Source organism: Mauremys mutica, chromosome 5 (assembly GCF_020497125.1).
Source record: "Mauremys mutica isolate MM-2020 ecotype Southern chromosome 5, ASM2049712v1, whole genome shotgun sequence".
In the NCBI taxonomy this organism is placed as follows: Eukaryota; Metazoa; Chordata; order Testudines; family Geoemydidae; genus Mauremys; species Mauremys mutica.
This window is the reverse complement of record NC_059076.1, coordinates 129,605,496-129,622,491: the sequence shown is the minus strand read 5'-3', so window position 1 is coordinate 129,622,491 and position 16,996 is coordinate 129,605,496. Positions and strand designations below refer to the sequence as shown.

The window sequence follows — 16,996 nt, the reverse complement described above, 5'->3', positions numbered from 1 at the left end:
ACCCCAGATTCTTGTGAAAGGTAAATAACACCTCCCTATTCACTTCCTCCACATCAGTCATGATTTTATAGACCTCCATCATATCCCCCCTCAGTCATCTCTTTTCTTAGATGAACTGTTCGTCTTTTTAATCTCTCCTCATATGGAAGCTGTTCCATCCCCCTAATCATTTTTGTTGCTCGTCTCTGCACCTTTTCCAGTTCTAATATATCTTTTGTGAGATGGGGCGACCAGAACTGCATGCAGTATTCAAGGAGTGGGTGTACCATGGATTTATATAGTGGCATTTTGATATTTTCTGTCTCATTATCTATTCCTTTCCCTATGGTTCTTAATATTGGCAGCTTTTTTGCCTGCTCCTGCACATTGAGCAGATATTTTCAGAGAACTAGCCCTGACGATGCCATGATCTTTTCTTGAGTGGTAACAACTAATTTAGACTCCAGCATTTTGTATGGAGAGTTGGGATTATGTTTTCCAACTTGCATTACTTTGCACTTAAAAGAGCCCAAATGCCCTGACAGGGAACAGCTCCACTCAGGCACTATCAACTTTAACAGACTCCAGCTGGGAGACCCTAATCAATGCACTGATATGGGAAAGCAACACTTACTGCATCGAAGCAAGATAAAGAGCCCCTGCATGTAGCCAGAAAGGGGACATTTTGGGTGGTGTTCTCAACTGCATTCAACATCATAAACCACATGCAGTGTGGGAAAAGCAGCAGGCAGAGCTCAAAGCTAGTCCAGCGTTGAAGAACACACAGGGTTCCATATATGGGAAAAGCAGCAGGCGGAGCACTAACCAGGCCCAGGTGCTTGGTGCTGCTCTGCTTTCTTTGCGCCACTCAGGCAATGCAAAGGAAATGGAAATGGAAATGACCCATAAGGTCCCAGCTAGGGAGATCCTGGAGGAAGGGCCAGCGGGCTACTCTGAAACCAGTCTTTTTAGGGACAATCAGCTGCCATGGGTTAGAAACTGGTCCTTGCAGGCCAGGATAGAGCCAGAAGGAGAACCAGAAAACAAAAACCAGTTCCCGGGTAATCCCTATCTCCGTCCCCAGGCCTGAGCATATTTTGATTACACAGGAGAATCTACCTACTTAATACAAATGGCACCATTTGTATGTTATGAACAATTCTCTGTTCAGGACACCACATAAATTAGCTTCTGTTTATGGTGATCCCACTGCACCAGCATTATAGATAGCATTATATGTTACAAAGTGGAAAGATACAATAACATTTTTTAAAATTACATTTACATCATTTTTCTTTACAATACACATGCTATTTTGCTGAAATGCCAAATAAAGCAATTCCACTCAAGATAAAGGTTAAAAGTAACTTCACCAAGACTAAAAATCTACATTAAAAATAATATCCTCACCCGTTTATTGTTGATTTCACCACTTAGCCTCGTTTTTTTTAAGTCAGTATGAATACAATTTAATTGCAGAAAAAAGTCACACACACACAGCTCTATTTTTTCCACATACATACTGAACACATATTCAAAGTTTAATGTGTCTTGGTTTGCTCCTCTTGTCTCATTCAGAGTGTCCATTGCCACTGAGCCCAAGTCCATCTCTTAAATCAGACGAAACAGGGATGCAAAAATGTAGATTTCTCAGTGATGTTCTTCTCTGTCGTGCATTGTACTAGTGCATTCAAACAGTGTGTCAGAATTCAATCAGATAAGCTGGGGGGGGATTATTACACAATACAGAAATATATTTTTACATGTATCTTAACATGCCATATGGCTGCTTGCCCTACTATAGTACAGTGCAATAAATACAAATATATTCACACTAGAAAAGGTTTAACTGCCATGATCTACATCTGGTTTATGAGTACAAATTCACCTAGTCAACGATATAACAAACTGAGCAGGGAAAAGTGGCACTGGCAGTAATAGTCTAGTACGAAATGCAAGGCTAGAAGCAAAGTGTTTTCAAGCTACAGAAAATTTGCTAGCTTCTAATATGAGGATGTAGGGCCCAATCCTGCAAGGTGCAGATTTGTGATCAGTAGATTGCATCAGGACATGGGTGGTTGTTTTTTTCCAATTTAACAATGAATACTCTGACCATTTATTTGGCTTTGCTAATCGTTTATAAATAACACACTCTGTCTATTAAACTATACAGCAACATGACATTTATAGCCTAATCCTGAAGGCAAAGTTCAAAGAACGTGACTACAAAGGCCAAAGAGCAAGTGTCATTGACTAAAAGCATTTCCACTTAGAACTCCATTTTATTGAATATTCTGTTACACAAACATTTCTTGATCACGAAAGCAAAAGGAATAGGATTCCCTATTCCACTCCATTCCAGTAGTAATTTATCCATACACCACTTTTATAAACCAGTGATGGAATTTAACAGTTAGCCCCTCAGGGCTATATATTTATATATTTTATATATATGCACATTTACTTTGAGTTCTATGTAAAAATTGAAAAAATGTTTGAAAGAAAACTCAGAATATATCACAGCTTTTTTTTTTCCCAGGAAAAAAAAATTAGTTTTATAACACTATTCAATTTATCAAACTTTTTCGGAAGTATTTACTTTGAATTATGTACACATTACTGGAAATAAAACTTTTTCCACAAACATTCCCTAGGGTGACAGTTATCAACAGGATGACAGAAGAATTGCAGGATGAATATTAAACATATTGAGGGGAGAAGAGGGAGGAGGTGATCGGTTTATGCTTTAAAAAGTCACCATATAATTAAGTACAAAAACCTGCATTGAATGACAACTGCTGGTGTGGTAACTTGATCAGATATGGAGACCAAGAGTATAGTAAAGCTTTATGGTAATATTATTTCTGTAGCATTTCCACTCTGTATGTATATACTAAATGTTGGCAAAGTTTCTGTAGCATTAGCTTATACAAACACAGGAGTCCTCAGTCTGCTGCGTAAAATGGAACAAGTGTTTTTAATTCTTCTGAAATGCACCCGTAATTCAGAGTGTCACTTACAAACTGCACATTGAATCATTTCTTCAGAAAAATATCTGTTTGGCATCTCCAGGGCTCTGTTCCATTGGACAATAGGGGCATTTTAATCTAGAGAGAAAGACAATGTGTTAGGATTGTTCTAATATGACAGCCTGCAGTGGAGCAGCAACTGCAATTTCTGGACATCTCAATTTGTTTTGACATGTTGAAATAACAGAGCACTAGGCATTTGCATTCATTATTATTTATATTATAATAGCACCTAGTTGTCAATTAAATTTGATAGGGTAGGCAGGAAAAAGAGACTAGATAGCCCTTTCTGCATAATGCTTTCCTCAGCTCCACTGAACAGATCCCCTAGCTATAAAGGGACCTTAGCCAGAGTTAGAATAATTTTTTTTAAAGATGTAGTTGCTACTTACCTTATTAGTCACACCTAGATTATTCAAAATGAAGAAGTTAGATTTTAAAATTAATTCTTTATCCTGTGTGGTTGCTTGCTGCATTTTGCTGTTTGGACTATGAAATTAGACCGGTCACTTACAGTTAACATCTAGACAGTTTCTAACCCAGCAGTGAATATGAAAAACAGAAGACATCCAAAATTTTCATTTGAAAAAACCCAGTAACATTTTCTATTTGGTTTCACAAAACCTTTGTACTACAAAATTTAAGTTTGGGCCAAAATTAAGTTCATAGTGTATTTAGATTGTGCAGCTCTCTATGCTTTATCAATGCAGTGAGTCCTGAAGTGGAATTACCAATAGTTGGAGAGGTTCCCTTCCTAAAAAAGTACTTTCCTTATTTCCCACTTTTCTTCCCGCCCCCTCCAAATCTAAGTAGCTAACGAATAACATGAAATCACCATTGCAGAAATATTCATCTACTCTAAGTTATCTGATTACCCTAGTTTCCTCCAAGGGTCTCCCCCACCCCACGCGACCCCCTTTCCTTTTTTTTTCAAAAACATTTGTTTCGTGTGTGATTAACCTTGCTCTCAACAGAAAACACAATGTATAGAAAACCTGAGCCTTCATGCAGCAATAATTAATTGGTACTTATAGTTTTTGTAAAATGGAAGGCTAATTTTTCAAAGTGATGTAATCCTATCTATTGAGATTCTTATATCAGGTCCTTCAGTGTCGTATAAAAGTATAATATACAGCCAACTGACACTGTTATTGTTCTAGTGCACCGACAATGCTATCCTGCTTTGAAGTCAGCCATCAGAATTTCAACTAGCTTCCACCCATTCTGTGTTTATGGAATCTTCTCTCACCCCAAACTCACTATTTTAACCTTAAAATTGGTCACTGCCCACACTTTGCTAACAGGGAAAGAATGAGACTTACTTGCTGCCATTAAACATTTTATTCAGAGCGTCTCTTGATATAATATGACCACAGACCAGTTTCATAGGTGGATTATTATCTGTTGTTTGCTGACGAAGAATGGGACAGGCAAATATTGAGTGATACCAGCACTTCTTTCCAAGGTCCACTTCAATCTGTATAAAAGAAAACATTAATTAAAATCACCATGTATCTTGTGTAACTGCATTTCCAGCAGACAGTCATCACTACTCTCTCCAGGGCCATTAAACACATTTCAATACAACTTTAAGTACACCAGAATCACTTGTGCTGATGAGTGGGAAGCCTTCAGCCAGAAATATCTCAGAGTGATCTTAAATTAAACTGTTTTAGGTTTTTTCAAAGCAGAGCATAGTGCTGGCACACCACTTGTAGGTATGCATTGTAGAACAAACCAGCACTGGCAGGGAAATGGACCTGATGATCCCACAGGACTTATCTGTTCTAGGCAGAGATTTCCATAGCTGGCTAAGGGATTTGATGACTAATTTTCATTAGAAATTAATTAGAACTGATTATCCACATTCCTAAAGTGCTTTTAAAACTCCCACCACTAACACGTATATGATTCACATCAAAAGTCATGTAACATCTTGGGATCACAATGCAGAAGATACAAGTCCAGGCAAAAACTCCGCCACAACTCCTCAGGCAGGAGGGTTGTATAATTTCAGGAAGAGACAAGAGCAAAGACAGAGAGAAAAATGTGGATCAGTGTTTTAAGCAAAGGAGTGGGGACTAGGAACTTCCAGCTTCTAATCCTGGCTCTGACTGAGTCCTGTAACCTTGATATTTTACTTAACCTCTCAGGATCCTTGTATGTAAAATAACAACAATGCTTTCCACACCTTCAGCACCTCACAGGGGTCTTTGTGAAGTGTTTAGAATATGCAAGCAGCTATATAAGTACTATTAACTAATCCATATCTGCTGGGTGATCCTTTGTTCTTTCCATGTTCTTTCCAGTCATTCTGTTGGGGCGCCAATGCATGAACTGGTCACCCACCTTAGACCAGATTCCACAGTCACAATTATAAAAAGCAATTTGGACTGATCCCAGCAGACACACTGGTGCCACACATGGATCCTCATCACAGCTACAGTCAGGAATGTCAAGTCTGCTGCTGCCCAGCACAACATCTAAAAAGTTTTTTCTCCTTCTCAAAGCAGGAACAGAGAGCCTTGAACAGTTTCATGAACATGGTCACGCAGATTTTGCTATGAATAAGCTCCTCCAGAAGTGTCCCTAGCCTCTGTCTGTTTGTCAGAGGGTGGAGATGGATGGCAGGAGAGAGATCACTTGATTATTACCTGTTAGGTTCACTCCCTGTGGGGCACCTGGCATTGGCCACTGTTGGTAGACAGGATACTGGGCTGGATGGACCTTTCGTCTGACCCAGTACGGCCGTTCTTATGTTCTTAAGTGCATCTGTGGGTCCCAATTCAGTCCACCAATCATGCAATGATGCTATTCCTGGTCATTTCAAGCCCACCTAGTGTTGTAGCAATACTCCAGCAAGCTGTGGCTGGAGCTCAGGCCTGGCTGAACAATGGTAATATAACAATCTGATTTTCTTCCTCCCCAATTTTATGGCAGAATACCGCTCCTGGCTGTTTTAGCAGTTATACAGTTCACATTGACTTTTGGGGTGACAGAAAATCCATACACACTTTTAGTATAAGAGAAACTCAAAAGGCTTGCTCATTGTCCGAATCCTGGTCTGTCTGAAAGTACAGAACATACTCACCGGCAATTCATCTTTCTGATTCCAAACTCCAGTGCACTGTCTTTGTTCGATCACAGCTTTGATATTAATTAAAGCTGGCAATGCTACACAACCTGCTGAAAAACTGCAGAATGCACAGAAATATTAGCACAGGATGTTGTTTTAAAATGAATATTTCTCATAGTTCTACCTCATTAGTAAGTTAATGGGGACAAAAGACAGTCATATTTCCTCATTCCATTCTTGCCTTCTGTATTACCACCCAACAAGTAAGACTGCAGGTTGCTGGGATTCTGGGTTCTGTTGTGTACAACAAGCTGAAGGGTAACAATTTGAGCGGAACACATCAATAATCTGATTTACTGTACCATTTGTTTTGGTATCCATGGTCCAAGAGAAAAAGAGACTGGAAACCGCACCGCTTTACATGTGGTCAAGAGACTGTTACATAACTGGCATGGCCAAAATGTGATCTGAATGCAGCCTACGGAGTTGTACACACGTGGACCACAATCAGACCTTTAACAGTGTGCTAGTGTAACTTCAAGAGACTACAGATCTCACTACCTATGGTCCCTGGGATTAAGACGGAGAAGGAGTCTCCACAGAATGGAGCTGAGGAAGGTAATGCAACCTGCTCTGTTTATGCTGCAAATGGGCTAAGATTGGGTGCTACACAGAGTCTGTTCCAGGAGCTTCCTGTTACCCAAGTATATTCTATTCCTTTGCAGTACTCCACAAGGTTGCCACAATAAGTGTGGAAATGATTTTGGGAAAATTAACAGGAAAGTCTGAATATTTTGCACTGAGTATCCCCTGCAACAAATTAAGTGAGGACAGGAAGGGGAGCCAAGAGTTCTAATCCCAGCTCTGCTACTGACATAATATGTTGCTTTGGCAAAGTCACGTCACTATTTGGGCCAGTTTTATCATCTGTGAAAATAATACTTTCTCCTTCACAGGAGCTTTGAGAGGTTTAGTTAATAAAATGCTTTTAGAATGTTGCCTCTGGCAGGGTCGTCTGTGGGGACTACACCTGGAACCTCTGGATCTAAAAGCATGAGCCTGTAGCATCTGAGCTAAAGAATCAGATCCGCTACCTCAGACACAGTAGCCAGTTCAAACCATTATCTGTGCTCTAGCCAGTAGGGGGAGACAAAAAGCTACAGCATTAGCCTACACTACACTAGGAAGATTTATATTCTGCACAAACAAAAGCACCACCTCACTTAGTAGTCCTAAAAGAAAGCAGCTGTGAGGGACGTCAAAGAGCCTTCTGAAGACTAACAGTAGCTAAAAGAAATTGATGTAATACATGACAATTTATTTGGATTGCAGTAGTGCTTAAAGGGCCCAATTCAAAGCCCACTGAAGCCAATGGGAGTCTTTCCACTGACTTCAACGGGTTTGGATCAGGCCCCCCGAGGGTCCCAATAAGATTGGATCCTCATTGTTGGAAGCCACTGAACAGCCATAAAAAGAGAAATGGTTCTGCACCAAAATATTAGAAAATGAAATTTTGTAGGCAGGCTTTTATTTCAAACTGGTTTAATGTTTAAGGTATTTGCTACGTACGTGCAATAGCTACATTTTAGAGCAGTCTTGTTTATGCCCTGAATGTCAATAACATATACACAATAAAACGTCACAGTTCAATTGATTTCACTTTGGGCCCCAAATGGCTGTCTAATCAACACAAGTATCAATAAAAGGGAGGGGATTTTTCCACCTCAGTGGTAGCAACTCATATACTTGTACTGATAATGAACTGTGCACATTACTCAGTCAATGCACGGGCCATTAAAATGTCAGTGAGTGACTATTAATTCGCAGGATATTGTTCTGGGAGGAAAAAAGATGGACTAAAAAATCTATTACAGGGACACAAATTCCTCAGTGCTCATTTTTACACCCACAAACTAAAATTAACCAATAAATGCTGCTACAGAAGGATGTATATTCAGGCATACTTTTCCTTTCCATTCTGCTGCTCCTTTCCAATGCATGAGCCTGGCTCCAAAAGAAATTGGTCCACCAAAAATCACCAAATATATTAATGAAATGTCTGTGAAATGCTGCAGTAATGAGTTTGTACCTCTTTAAAAGTGGTCAACTAAACAGGAACGTAACTAACAGTCACAGGCAAGCAGATAACCACAAAAAAAATACTGGCACTTCCACAGGATTGAGTCCACTGAAAGACAAAACCCATCTCTCTCTTCTCGTCTAACCTCTAAAAGGAAAGTCAGGTACAGTGCATTTGGGGGATGTACCGCTCAAAGTCCTAGTGGTGGTTAATTCTTCACTATCTGGGTAAAGGGTGGTTTACGATTTGACTGCTGTAGACTTGTAAAGAAAAATTAGATTTCTGTATTTTCAGTTAAACACAATGTTAATATTCACCACAGAGCCGGGAAACACCAGTTCCCATGAAAGTGTAAGATTTCATCTTTGCAAATCTTGAATTCCCCATGAGTGGATTGTAAATTTTACCAGCTGAAATCACATTCTAGCATATTTAGAAACAGAACCTCAACACAGAACCAATGCGAAGTGAGAAAACTGAATTAAAGATAACAAAATTGACTAAAAGTGTTAGTTAGCAAGTAGATACTTGGTTCAGGCTTTTTCATTTTTAAGTGTCAAGTTGTGGTACCAATTTTCACACACTAGTGCTAAGCTCAAGGAGGGGCTGGTTACTGCCTCATCTTTAATATGGGTGTGTAACCTACAGCAGCTTAAGAATCCCAGCATACAATGTTCCACTTTGAGCTGAATAGGCGGCCATTTGGCCACACTGCATGCTGGAATCTGTAGTCTTACAATGGGCTCTATTGAATGCATATTAGCCACCTCTCTTGCATTCCTGTCAAGTTAACACTGCAGCCCGCAGCTGGGAAAAGGTTAGGCACCCTGGCCTTCAAAACATTTCAGTGGGAGATAGCATACCTAACACTCAGAGGTGATTCAACCGAGAGACCCAGGAGAGCACAGGCGTCCCTTGTAAAGATGTCACAGATGTCTGCCCACTGGTTTGCATCTAGTAGATGAACGTATGGAGAGTTCTCTATACCCTGTCTCAAGTACACCAGGCTGCCCATTAAAACCTGAATATCTGTGAAGGACAAAAAGCAAATCTTTAGCTATTACATTTTACACTGCTTTATGTGATAGTGGGAAGATTAGTCTGAGCTTTTCCCCTTTACAAGGGGAAAAAAACAGAATTTTAATGTATACTGAGTCAACGATTATCAGTTGTGTTACAAGAGATTCAGAAATAGACACACACTTCAATACCAAATATGGGTATGACCAGCATGGACTAAATATCTTTCTGTAACCAGAACAGACCACATTGCTATGGAATAGACTGCATTATTTTTGCACTTCTGCTATCACTTGCACTCTGCCCCCACCAACCTGCTTCTACCAGGTCTACTTACAATGTGCCAAATGTCTGAGCAGCTTTCAGATGTCAGGCTCTGATTATTTAGAAAGGCTATTACTAAAAATGTTACTTCTCCCCTACCAACAGGGTGGTCGGACCCTGGATGAGGTTGGAGCACAGATTATTAGTCCAATGTCCAGGACTACAGAGTTTTAAGATCAGATGTCTCTCAAACTACTCAGACAAATGATGCCGGAGCTGGAATTCCACTCTTCAACAGGATACGAACCTGTCTCTGACTCTGGCACAGCAGAAACACTAGGGTCATGACACCTGGATTTACAGAAATATACTCTTCTTTTTTTAAGATCATTCGCTGAGATTTTGACCGCTTCATACTAATTTCTCTCCCTGCCCATACAGCTGCATTCATGTTAATAGGGCAATCTCTCTATACAGGCAGTGGGATATGAAAAAACTAGTACTGATGAAGTTTTCAAAGCTCCCTAACACTTTTCTAAAGAAGTTCTTCTGTCAGCTTTGTGAAGAGAGTATGTAGTGGGGAGCGGGGGGGCTGCGACGCGAAGTGTGGGCCTGGGGCAAGATCTGAGGCCTAAACCAGAGGCTGTGAACCAAAGTCTGGCCACGCATTAAAGCAGATGCTTACAAGTTCACTTTCCAGCCCATGAACTTGGCAAAGTTGTTGCTAGTGTACTAGGCACTAGATATTTACATACATATATTCTAGCTAGTACAGATACATCCCAATCTAGAAAAAGATAAGATGGTTTGACAAGATAATGAATAGGGATGTTTTGTCCAAGATATCAGGAAGAAGGGGAGATAACAAGCGGACATCATGAAATGTGTAAGGTGGTTTTAACTGTGTGTTCCAGTTTGTTTTTGCCTAGAAATGTCAGGGTACTTTACCGTACTCCTTTGTTCAGCCTAGGGGACAGCAGAAAGTCCCGCAGCTGACTGAGCTGAGTCCATTGTAACGCGCATACATGTGTTAGTGTAACTGTAGACATTGATCCAGGGAGCTAATACCGTGCTTTGTGGACAATAAACCTGGCCGAGTGCCTTCACCCCCGAACCGTGCCTGTGGTCTTCCTTTTTGTGTCTGCTGAACTAACATGCTGCACCATCTACTAATAACATTGAACCTACAAGGGCAGAAGCACTGAGCAGCCTAAACAGCGCTACTGAGGCAACGACATTCCAGCCTCCCGCACTTAACCACACTGGCTAATACTACTGAGGTCTGTTGAACCAGCTATCTGTGCAGAGCTGGACAGCACACTGAAAGCACACACATACCCAAGCCACTGCCAACAACATAAACAGAGTATACAATGGTATGGAATTAAGCTTTTTATTGGCTCTCATTTGGGACGGCATGTTTAACTCACTCGTGGCTTCCCAGCTTCTCGAGATATCAAGTCACCTGCATCTCACAACAAAAAAAACATTTATATTGTCACATACAGCTGGAATACCAGACGTCTGCCCAAACAGTATTTGTGTGTGTTTTTGTATACTTTACCCTGGCAATGTATCTATATTAGAGGAGACCTAAATAAAAAGCTCAACAACATTATAACCATATTTGATTGTCACCGTTAAAAGACAAAAACTAATTCAAGCTACCAGGATGCCGGGACAGTATTCCTGAACACAGAGGGGGGGGAGGGGGCGAAATTACATTTCAAGATGCGGTGACAAGTTTCAAAAGTATTAAGAGGATGGGCAAATAAAGGGTTCTGTGTTAGCTTGTTGGAAAAAGCCAGCTACTTGTGGGAGATGCTGCAAAGCATGGAGGAATCAGAGGAGTGGGAATGCAAGCGAGTGGGAGAGACAAGAGGGATAAAGAAGAGTGGAAGAGAGAAAAGCAAAATATCAGGTGAGTGACTTTAAAAAAGTCAACTGAATAATATATTTAGGTTGTCTCTCCTCCCAATCCTTCCCCAGCAGTGGACAGAATGTCAGTGTCAAGCCTGATCAATATCGCATTCTACTAGTTGTAGTCTATAAAGATTATACAAGCTTTAAACTAGGATGTAGGAAGTGTGAAAAGAAAGACAGATTGACACTTCAGATGAAGGAAGATACAGCCAGTCTCACTAACCTGTGATTCCCACCCTCTCACTTTCCAGCTAGTGTGCTTAAAACTATGTTATGGTTGTAATTCCACCTTGGGGTTTCTGGAGAGTTGAATACTTAACTCAACCTGCCCTTCACTTATTCAATGCTCTATCGTCTATGTAAAGCTGCTCTTAGCACATTACTCCTTGTGTTTATTAACAGTCAAGAGTTTGTTGTGGCATCACATCTTGCTCTTGAATATATTCTTATATTAAGAAAAGGCCTCCACATCTTCCCCTGGAAAAGTAAATAAGGGACTTGACGAAACACAGCAACAGAATACAAAGGCAACTCAAACTGAAGGCCAAGTACTGAATGTGTTACAAATTTAAAAACAGCTAAAACTCACTCACCTTTCTGATGGTTTAGAGCAAACGGCTGAAAGTTTTTAGCATATTGCAATGCCTCTCTCTGATTTGCTGTTCCACCCATCAATAAACTAATGAAATATAGCCTGTGTAGTTTAAATTCCAAGGAACTATTCTGGGCCATAAGCATTTCCCGGTTAGATACTGCCCACCTAAGGGAAATTGGAAAAAAAAATCAGTTTCAGCCTACAACAGTGCAGAATTGTTAAAATTATAACTTGCATTTCAAGGAGCATCTCAGTAAGAATATGGCTCCGTATCCTGCACTTCCATTATAATACTCAGCATTCAGAGGATCTCAAAACATTTTACAAATAACTAAGCCTCACAGCTCAGACAAGGAATACATATAAATACAAAGGGGTCACTTAATCTACCACTTAAATGCCACCACTTTTGGGGTTGAATAACACAGCCTCATTTAAAACAGCACACAGTAACACTACCCAACAACCCAGGACAGGAAGTATACACCATGTATCAAGCTTAAACCGTAGGAGGAGTATAATTAAGCAGAATATAGAGCTGGAATTTGACCAAGAGACTGAGATTAATACTCATATTGTGTTGCTACAGGATCTTTAAATAGCCACAAATTGTCAGGACCTCTATTTTAGATACCATCCAAAGACTCAACATGTAAGAACATGATGCCCCTCTCCACTCTCCAGGTGTCATCTACTGCAGCGGTCCCCAACCTTTTTGGCACCAGGGACCGGTTTCGTAGAAAAAAAAATTTCCGCGGACCTGTGGGATGGTTTTGGGACGATTCAAGCGCATTACATTTATTTTTGTACTTTTATTTCTATTATTATTGTAATATATAATGAAATAATTATACAACTGACCATAATGCAGAATTAGTGGGAGCCCTGCCCCCTATCTGACCCCCACCCACTTCCTGCCCCCCCGACTGCCCGCCCCCCTCAGAATCCCCGACCCATCCTGCTCCTTGTCCCCTCACCATCCCCCAGAGACCCCCGCCACCCTGGGACCCCACCCCTGCTCCCTGTCCCCTGACTGCCCCAACCCTTATCCCCTCCCCCCCCAGCTGAGTCCTGACAGACCCCCCCGGAACACCCACAATCCAACCCCCCCCATTCCCTGCCCCCCTGACTGCCCCCCCAACCTCTGCCCCCTCTCTGTGCCCTGACTGTCCCCAGGACTCCCTGCCCCTTAGCCAACCCCGCTGGCCCCAGACTCTTACCCCCGGCTCTCTCCTCACCCGGAGCCTCAGCGCCTCGCCCGACAGCTGCAGCGTGCCTCCGTCCCGCTCAGAGCCGCGTGGTGAGGGGGCGGGGCTGGGAGCTCCTCGCCGAGCGGAGGCAGCTGAGCTCAGCCCGGAGCTCGCAGCCCCACCCCCTCACCATGCGGCTCTGAGGGGGCGGGGCTCAGGGGCCCCGCCGGAGACACGCTTGATGTGCTAGGGGTCGGTTCGCGGCCCGGTTCCTAACAGGCCGCGGACCAGTACCGGTCCGCGGCCTGGGAGTTGGGGACCCCTGATCTACTGAATCACCACATTATGGATGTACACCGGAGCAGTCTCCACTGGGAGCTCTTTACGACAGATCTTACTAACACCTGACATTTTAAAAAAATCTTTGTTTTAATAACTGAACTTTGTACTGATTATGCTATTACTGTATTTTCTCTGTTATCTTCAGCTTGAACAATAAAAATAGCCTCGCTAATCTCCCTTTCCTCCTGCCATGCACTATCACATCACTGCCATGTTTTGAGTTGCAAATGCCACAGCAAAATGTTTACATACAAACCAAATAAAATGTAATGGAACATACTGAAGAGTTCATGGAAACATTCATATTGTTTAGGTTTTATGGAACCTCGTTTTGATGTTTTAAACACGGCTGGACCTAAACCAATCTGATCTTGTTCCTTTAAGAAGCCTTTGGATAAAGCCCAAATTCTAGTAAGATCAGTCACGCCTGTTTGTTATTAGTGGATACCTGCTTTTTATCTGGAGTACCATTAAGCTAGGACAGCAGCTTTCCACCTCTCAGCAAGGAAGTGATGTAGCCAATAATGTCTTTTACAAGGAAGAGCTGGATTGGGTGCAGGTGAAATTAACAATCCAAAAAAGCAAGGAAATATATCACCCTACCATATCAAAAACACTTCAGTCGCTTAGTGAAAATCACCTGGGTAGGCAGGTCTTACATCTCCAAACAAGCAAATGTATTCTTCCATTTTATTGGAATGAAAGAGTCACAATCCTGACATAAGCATTGTGGGCTTGAAACCAGAACTGTTGACTTGAACTTTTAATGATGCCCGGTGGAAAATAGAACCTTCATAATCAGCAGGGAGCCTAGAAATCTGTGCCACGGAAAAATGCAGAATTTGCATTTTTACAGAGAATCTTTATTTTTTCCATTTTGTGAAAAAATAAAAACAGGAGAACTGGCAAACAGCTTTATATCCCCCTATTTTAAGCTGGCAGCGGGGAGGCTCAGGTGATCAGCCCCAGTCAGCAGGGCTGACAACTAGAGCCCCAGCCACCCTGGGTTGACAGCCTGAGCCCCACCACCATCAGCCCCAGGTGGCTGGTGGTTCAGGTAATATGGAGGGCCGGATAAGGGAGACGCAAATAAATGGGGTTCTACTGTATGGAATAGAGACATAGAAGTATTGGTATATGTAAGAAATACAAATTACAATTCTATTAATTTTATTACAGTGCTTGATGGCACTGGTAGGCTTTGAACTTGCTTAAATATTGTAAATATATCAATAAAACAGAGAATCATAGAATACCAGGGTTGGAAGGGACCTCAGGAGGTCGTCTAGTCCAACCCCCTGCTCAAAGTAGGACCAATCCCCAGACAGATTTTTGCCCCAGATCCCTAAATGGCCCCCTCAAGGATTGAACTCACAACTCTGGGTTTAGCAGGCCAATGCTCAAACCACTGAGCTATCCCTCCCCTCAACACTGTGTTCAATTGATACCTATATATACTGTGGTTAGGGAAACTAAAGTTCAGCATTACATTTTAATCATGGAAAAATGCGGATTTTTGTGCTTTTTTTTTTAATTGGTAAATTTGGGGGTTTTTAAATCATGGAAAACTAGGATCCCTGACAATCAGTAAACTTAGATGCTTGAATTTCAGCAGTGCAGTGTAAGTCTCAGACGGTTCAACCCAACCAAGTCTGTCAGCATTGTATCTCCACTAAGGCCTGGTCTACACTAGGGGGTGGGGGGGTGTCGAACTAAGGTACGCAACTTCAGCTACGCTATAGTTCGAACTACTTACCCGTCCTCACGGCGCGGGATCGACGTCCGCGGCTCCCCCGTCGACTCTGCCACCACCGTTCGCGGTGGTGGAGTTCTGGAGTCGACGGGAGCGCATTCGGAGTTCGATATATCGCGTCTAGATGAGACGCGATATATCGAACTCCGAGAAGTTGATTGCTACCCGCCGATCCGGGCGGGTAGTATGGACGTACCCTGAGTGGCTAATGTCACTGAAGAATGTATCAATAGAACTTCTCAACCAAGAAGCTAGTATCATGAAAATATTGTCCATGGTACAGTCCTGGTCAGCTGACTATTGTCACTGAAGCTCAGACCCTTACTAGGAAATAAGGGCCACCAAATGTCATCCAGAGTGATTAAGTGGCTCATAAGTCGGAAAGCATGTTCAGCAAACACTGCAACTAGAATCACAGATTCATAGGACTGGAAGGACACTGATAGGTTATCTAGTCTAGTCCCCTGCACTCATGGCAGGACTGAGTATTATCTGACAGGTGTTTGTCTAACCTGCTCTTAAAAATCTCCAATGAAAGAGATTCCACAGCCTCCCTAGGCAATTTATTCCAGTGCTTAACCACCCTGAAAGGAAGTTTTTCCCAGGACCGGCTTTAGGACGTGCAGGGTCCGATTCGAAAGAACTGCCACCAAAATGCTGCCAAAGACAGTGGCAGCGATTGAGCTGCCGCCGAAGATAGCGGCGGCAATTCGGCGGCAGCTCAATCGGTTGCTGCTGTTTCCAGCGGCACTTCGGCGGAGGGTCCTTCCTCGGCAGCAGTTGTCTTCTGGGGCCTTACCTTGCGGGGTCCCTCTTCCGGACACTGCGGGGCCCTCTGAGGCGTGGGGCCTGATTTATGGAATTGGGGGAATCAGCCTAAAGCCGGCCCTGATTTCTCTTAAGGTCCAACCTAAACCGCCCTTGCTTCAGTTTAAGCTCATTGCTTCTTGTCCTATCCCCAGAGGTTAACGAGAACAATTTATGTCCCTCCTCCTTACAACCACCTTTTGTGTAACTGAAAACTCTTTTGTCCCCTCTCACTCACTCTTCTCTTCTCCAGACTAAACAGACCCAATTTTTTTTCAATCTTCCCCCATAGGTCATGTTTTCTAGACCTTTAATCATTTTCATTGCTCTTCTCTAGACCTTCTCCAATTTGTCCACATCTTTCCTGAAATGTGGCACTCAGAACTGGACCCAATACTCCAGCTGAGGCCTAACCAGTGTGGAATAGAGCAGAAGAATTACTTCTCATGTCTTGCTTACAATTCCCTTGCTAATACATGCCTGAATGATGATTCGGTTTTTTGCAACAGGGTTACACTGTTGACTCAGATTTAGCTTGTGATCCACTATTACCCCCACATCTGCAGTATTTCTTCCTAGGCACTCATTTCCCATTTAGTACATATGCAACTGACTCTTCCTTCCTAAGTGGAGTACTTTGCATTTGTCTTTGTTGAATTTCAACCATTTCTCCAGTTTGTCCAGATCATTTTGACTAATGTCACAATCAAAGACAGCAGCCCGGGACATTCTGTATTTATTAAAAAGATTCCTGCGAAAGCAACAAGTGACATTCATTTGTTAACTACGTTCAAGTTCAACCCCCATATATGCTCTACCAAGCTCTGAAATGAAGCATTAATCACTGCACTGTCTGCACTCCCGAAGAACGCTGATACTTCTTTCAGAACAATACTTGCTTTTCTACATATTCACTTTTGTGATTCAAATTTAGCTGA

The 16,996-nt window shown here is 42.1% G+C and overlaps 1 protein-coding gene across 3 annotated transcripts in view; it reads right to left on the bottom strand.

The window, feature by feature from the left end:
• Window positions 1-1,366: 1,366 nt before the first annotated feature.
• The window catches only part of RMND5A (required for meiotic nuclear division 5 homolog A), a 37,280-nt gene continuing 21,650 nt past the window's right edge, over window positions 1,367-16,996 (bottom strand). For all 3 annotated transcript variants that reach the window (XM_045019713.1, XM_045019714.1, XM_045019716.1), the window contains 5 exons: window positions 11,965-12,131; window positions 9,028-9,193; window positions 6,100-6,202; window positions 4,331-4,485; window positions 1,367-3,086 (listed from right to left, as the gene is read on the bottom strand). In XM_045019713.1, coding sequence (XP_044875648.1) covers window positions 3,023-3,086; window positions 4,331-4,485; window positions 6,100-6,202; window positions 9,028-9,193; window positions 11,965-12,131 — 655 coding nt within the window. In that variant the 3' untranslated portion in view covers window positions 1,367-3,022. The remainder of the gene's footprint in view (window positions 3,087-4,330; window positions 4,486-6,099; window positions 6,203-9,027; window positions 9,194-11,964; window positions 12,132-16,996) is intronic.